This window comes from Mirounga angustirostris, unplaced genomic scaffold (genome assembly GCF_029215605.1).
Source record: "Mirounga angustirostris isolate CCGP_5_RB_7025 unplaced genomic scaffold, mMirAng1.0.hap1 SCAF_36, whole genome shotgun sequence".
In the NCBI taxonomy this organism is placed as follows: Eukaryota; Metazoa; Chordata; class Mammalia; order Carnivora; family Phocidae; genus Mirounga; species Mirounga angustirostris.
Window position 1 is genome coordinate 310,968 of NW_026991744.1, and position 5,962 is coordinate 316,929.

At 43.1% G+C, this 5,962-nt stretch overlaps 1 protein-coding gene across 1 annotated transcript; it reads left to right on the forward strand.

Annotated features, from left to right (window-relative positions):
- Positions 1 to 5,962, forward strand: LOC135363158 (rho GTPase-activating protein 20-like). The gene is made up of 4 exons (XM_064583846.1): positions 1 to 164; positions 1,811 to 1,922; positions 3,162 to 3,337; positions 4,726 to 5,962. Exons 1-4 carry the CDS (start codon positions 69 to 71, stop codon positions 4,921 to 4,923), a joined length of 582 nt encoding a protein of 193 aa, XP_064439916.1. The 5' UTR covers positions 1 to 68; the 3' UTR covers positions 4,924 to 5,962.

The following is a 5,962-nucleotide window of genomic DNA, read 5'->3' on the forward strand; positions in this document are numbered from 1 at the left end:
ATGTTGTTCTCTTGCGATACCTTTTTGGAGTGCTATACAACATTGAGCAACATTCCTCATCCAATCAGATGACAGCTTATAATTTATCCGTTTGTATGGCCCCAAACGTTCTTTACCCACCTGATTCCGGCACCTTGGAATTGGAATACAACTTGATAAGAAAGGTAATGAGAGCTCTCATTTTTGTCCCCCAGGGGGTAGAATCCCTACTTTGAACCGGACATGTGCAGTAGTAACTCTGACGGATGGAACTTTGTGAAGTGCACATTTTCATTAGGCCCCTGTGGAGTGGCAGAGTTCTTTATGCTACTCTGGCGGGGTCTGGGAAGGGGTGTCGTTAAACGGGAAACTCGGAGCAGTCGAGTCACTTCTTCCCCCTCCAGGAGACTAAACACTACACTGACTAAAGGAGAGAGAGAAGAGTCATGTGATACGATAGAAAAGAACCTGGGCTTTGGAGCTTCACCAGTCAAGGTTCAACTCTCAGCCTAATCCCTGAGGGAGTCGTAACCTTGGGCAAAGCCATGGTTTCCTCACTACACAATGGCGACAACAGCCAGCTCCTCCGGTCATCACTGGCACATCCTGGGTGGCTTGGGCAATATGAGCCCCCATGGCTCCAAACACATTTGCCTTCCTCTGCCAATTGTGGCTCATCTAGAAAAGTACTCGGCTACTATTTCACCTCTGCTACGTCATATAGAAACTAGCAAGAGATTCCAGAATATCCTAATAAGATGACAGGTCTTCCCCAAGCTCACCCAGAGAGAGCCAGCATGAGGCAAAGCAATGCGTGAGAAGGGACTGAAGTTAGACAGACAGATACGTTTTCTCTCCAGCTGTGTGGGTTTTCCCTCACAACCCCACCAAAATCCCTGCTTCCCAACTTTATGATACTTCTTAATTTAAGAAATGGTTTTCTTAAGTTGTCGTTCATACTTTATAAAATTTCATAAGATGGTATATATCAGTTACAGCTCAGTAAAACTGGAAACAAAATTTAAAAGCAAAAAATAAGTAAACTTTAATAAGGTAGGCTACTTTGAAAATTATCCTTGTTTATTTATATTTTGATATGTATTTATTTGAGAGAGGGAAAGAGAGAGCGTGAGCGGGGCAGGGGCAGAAGAAGAGGGAGAGGGAGAGGGAGAAGCCCAAGCCCATTCCCCGCTGATCACGGAGCCCAAAGTTGGCTCCATGTAGGGCTGGATCTCACCACCATGAGATAGTGATCTCCGCCGAAATCAAGAGTCAGACGCCCAACAGAGGGGCCCCGAAATTTATCCTAGGCTTAAAGACGTAACCACTGATCCCAAAATGTTAGCTCTTAAACTAGGCCACGTATTATAACCTTAGCCCACGGATGGGCAGTATTTTAAAATGTGTACCCAAAGTACACGGGAAAGTATCACTCTTTCTAAGTTATTTCTGAGAGAACTCTGGTTTCTATGTGTTTCTGTTTTTTTGTGTTTTTTTTAAACTTTTATTTATTTACTTGACTGAGAGAGACACAGCGAGAGAGGGAACACAAGCAGGGGGAGTGGGAGAGGGAGATGCAGGCTTCGCGCTTAGCAGGGAGCGCGATGTAGGGCTGATCCCAGCACCCTGGGATTATGACCTGAGCCGAACGCAGATGCTTAACCGACTGAGCCACCCAGGCGCCCCTGGTTTCTACATATTTTTATCAACTCTGAATTTTTCTGAGAAGTCCTTCCCATTTTTTCTTAGATCCAAGGTCTGTATACAAAATGTGATTTATAACTATGCCCTATGGAAAAGAGCACCCCATTCTTGTCTTTTTGTGTTACAGATTTGTTTTGTACAATTTCTCATTGAAAATTGCCTCAGGATATTTGGAGAAGACATCACTTCCCTCTTGGGCGAGAACTCAATGAGTCGTGCTAACAGCGAGAAGGCTGCAGGTACCGGGAGAAATTTAATTGGCTTTAGTGAGAAGCAGAGAGCAAGGTTACCAGGGGTCATGGGAGATGCTTAGACAGAGCTGTTCTGGAGCACAGAGCATCGCCAGGGCAAGGATTTCCATGTGCTCCTTCTTCCGAAGGCTGGCTCACAGGTCAAGGGAGGTTCCACACTGTTGTGAGACCAAAGAAAGGATAAGATGAGGTGTCTGACTTCAAGAAGTTTCTAGTGTAGATCATAAGGGCATTAGGACTCATCATGGTATGCTACAGTGTTTAGGAATTTTTTCTAACAAAACTCTAAATGGGTATAACATCATACATATATATATAGTTATATATATATAATGAGATACTTATACTATATAAATATGTAATCAATATATATATATATTTATGTATATAAGATGTGCTCTGGTTGAAGCCAGAGCAAGGGGCCTTTCTTCCACTTCCTCCTCTTTTGGCTCAGGGGCTCTTGAGGCACCACAGGATTCCAGTGCCCTTTGAAGCGGGTTGAAAAGAACTGGCATCATTGAGAAAAAAGGACTTGACTTGATGTCAAAAAACCTCTCCAGAGTGTAAAGTCCTGTGCCCCATTTACCAGCTATATTATCTTTCGCCAGTTATTCCAGCTCAGCATCAGTTTATACATCTCTAAAATGTGGATAAAAATAATGTCTAAATCTTAGAATTGTGGTAAACACTAAATAAGATGATGGATGGAATCCACAAAAAGCCATTAATAGGACTAGGAGAAGTGCCCCTGAGACTAGAGCTAGTACGATTTGAGCCTAGCTAATCACAGCTACCTGGCAGCAGTCCACCTTAGAAGGTAGACTTATGATTCAGAACCTGGAGACACGTATCATCAATCCCTCCATATTTCTGACATTTCTTGGTTTTATGATGCTTACCACATTGCTTTGAGGAAATCTTTAGGACAATACAAGTCATCAGGAATTAAGATGAGTCTGGGGCGCCTGGGTGGCTCAGTCATTAAGCGTCTGCCTTCAGCTCAGGTCATGATCCCGGGGTCCTGGGATCGAGCCCCGCAACGGGCTCCCAGCTCTGAGGGAAGCCTGCTTCTCCCTCTGCCCCTCCCCCTGCTTGTGTTCCCTCTCTCGCTGTCTCTCTCCCTCTGTCAAAATATAAATAAAATCTGTAAAAAAAAAAAAAAAAAGGAAAAAGAAGGTTCAGCGTATTAAACAACAACTACTACTAGTACTCTCTCTTCTTCCTTAGACTCCGGCCCTATGACTGTGACAAGCCGTTCTTTCAGAGCCAGGGCCTTTTGTCGGGGTTGCAGCACTTGCAGGCACACCCAGTGCACAGCCCCACCTTCCGCAAAGCCAGTACAGCTCTTTGGAGTTTCGCTCATGGATATGTGTTATAAAGACAACCTTCCCTTCCCAATTCTGGTAGGTCATCTCCTTTGGTCTTCTATAGCCCTCCTGAGGAGGGGACACTCTGAGAGGCCACGTGTCCTCATCCAAATCTATCCTCAAATGGAGTAGTCATTAGACAGCCCCTGGTTTTGGCTGAGAAGCTCTGTTACTGTTATTTCAAGGAACAGAATCTGACTTAGTTCCAGCAGAGTCATGAGGCAAATACAACAGGAAAAGACATTCTTGTCCATTCCACCTGGGTCTTGTTTTCACAAAGACCCACCGAGGCTTATTCAGATCAGTCAAAATGGACTCTGTGTATGTGAGTCTCTGAGAGTCCACCTCATCTTCACACTCTCCCTTCATTGCCTTCCTGCACTCACATGAGTCTCAAGTCTCCTTCAGCGGAGTCTACTCAGTCTAACAACTGCAAACATCTGACACAAGCATAGACTCATCCTCTGGCAAATAGGAATCTGTTAATCCTAACAGAGTATGTCAAATGGAAGCCACAGAGTTTGGCCTGTGTTATCTCAAACTGCTGTAGTGAATTGTCAGTGTGGACATTCACTGAGTATTCGGTGTCTCTGCAAGCACTGTGCGAGATGTAGGGAACGTTCTGCTAGCTATGAAGAAATGTATCATTTTAGCTAGCATGTTACCTGCTAGCTACTACCCCAGGTCCTTGCATCACAGGAAATTTAGGGGCTTGCTAGGATTATCATCCTCCGCACTGCCTAAAGGAATCAGAAAAGCCTCAGTACAGGATGCATGTGCCCCAGCTCACACAATATATAATTAGCATAATAGACTTCAGATCCATTGGATTCCCTGAGTCCAGCCCTTATTAAGTTTCTACACAGCAAGGAAAGGATATGAAGTTACAGCAAAAGACAATGAAAGACTCATGAGAAGGGAGGGTAATCAGAGAAGGAGAAGAGAGTTTCTGAGCCTGACTTTAAAACAGGGAAGGAAATAGAACAAGTAGGAATGGAGTATACAGTCACTTAAAGAGAAATAAACAAATGGGAAATGAGTATTCCCTAAATAGACTTCCATACTTGGGGAAGAGCATCTATGTAGGGAATAATGAGAAAGAAATGCTAAATTAGGAAACAGACGGTGATTCCCCAAAGGCCTTGAAGCGGAGAAGTTTGATTTAAAAGTGGAAACTCAGTGGACAGGAAAATCTGATTAAAAGAAGTTTTTAAACTGTTTCACTGTATGATTGTAAAATGGATATTTGGGTCAAAACTATATAGAAAGACACTGAAAAAAAGAAACCAATCTAAATTGACTTTACTCCTTCCCACTCTAAAACAGTGTACCATTATATTCCCGTGCTCTTTCAAAATGCAGGCAAGCTTGTGCTCTGCGTTTGTGGATATGAGATGCCATATACTTTTCTTTTCTTCCTACAGGATATGCTTTCCTTTATTAATCAAAAAGGGCCCCTCACAGAAGGCATATTCAGCAAATCAGCCAATATAAAATCCTGCATGGTCCTAAAGGAGAAACTAAATTCTGGGGTCAAAGTGAACCCGTACAGCGAATCTGTTCATGTGGTCGCATCCGTCTTAAAGGTAGGGAAGGTTCTAGCATTATCCACACACGAGTAACTGAAGCTATGAGGCACACTTTAGTCCTTCAACAAGACTCCTCAAGAACCATAAAGGGCATAATAGATTAAGAACCTGACAAGCTAAAAAACCCTTGAGAAAATCAAAATTTAAGGAAGCTACTTTAGGATTTAAAAGCCCCATGTATTAGAAATACTTTGTTTTCACTACACACCGCCCTCCCCACTTTCACTCCTAAAGACTCCATGCAAAATACTAATACTGAAATGACTACTAGTCATGATAATAAATTTCAAAATACGCACCGATACATACACACTGTTTACCCATGCAAACATCCTCACCCCCCTCCTAATGAAGGCAAACTTTCCAAAAGAAATAGAACAGGGAAAGAATTTAATCCATCCACCTTGGCACTTATGTACAGCTCTGAACAACCCTATGTTAACGTAGTAATGACTACAGTCGTAGAATCTCAGTCACATTTCGTCTTCCCTTGTCCCCCGTTAATGTTCGAAGATGTGATCAATAGCAAAGTCCAGAAATGACTTAGGTAACCACTCCTACACTGCGGTCATAGTGATATCCAGTAGTAATATACATATAGGCATCAGGAGACAGGAGAGGAATGATGATACACTAGGTAGCAAGATGAGTGTTGCCCTCTGTAAGGTGTACACATGGAATCCATTTTCTAGCAAGAGTTAGGAGGTTCTTTCCTGATTCCGTGTTATAAGCACCGACTAGGAAGAGGGTGAGCACTTGTGGGGAGAGTGCTTAGACATTTCTAAACTTTTCTCTTCTTGAAGTTGACGGATCTTGGTGGAGAATGAGACTCTGCAACCTTGGCCTTGATACTATCATGGCAAACTAACTGGATATTGTCCTAAACTAGAAATGAATCTATCCTCAGGACCACAGTGAGTCTGCCATTGGACTCTCGACTTTTAGACAGTTAAGAAAAGGAAGAATGAAGCAATTGTGAGAGTAGCTTTCTTCCAGGGAGCACGCATACCCCGAGTGAGAAGACCTACTTCTTTCCTAATATGTGTGCCAGAGCCCACCTGTTTGTGTTTTG

What these genes read in the sequence shown, in the direction of transcription:
- LOC135363158 (XM_064583846.1), top strand. Translation starts at nt 69, where the DNA reads ATGACAGCTTATAATTTATCCGTTTGTATGGCCCCAAACGTTCTTTAC. An exon ending in AATACAACTTGATAAGAAAG is followed by an intron (nt 165 to 1,810) that starts GTAATGAGAGCT and finishes TTTGTGTTACAG; the next exon opens with ATTTGTTTTGTACAATTTCT. An exon ending in ACCTTCCCTTCCCAATTCTG is followed by an intron (nt 3,338 to 4,725) that starts GTAGGTCATCTC and finishes TTCTTCCTACAG; the next exon opens with GATATGCTTTCCTTTATTAA.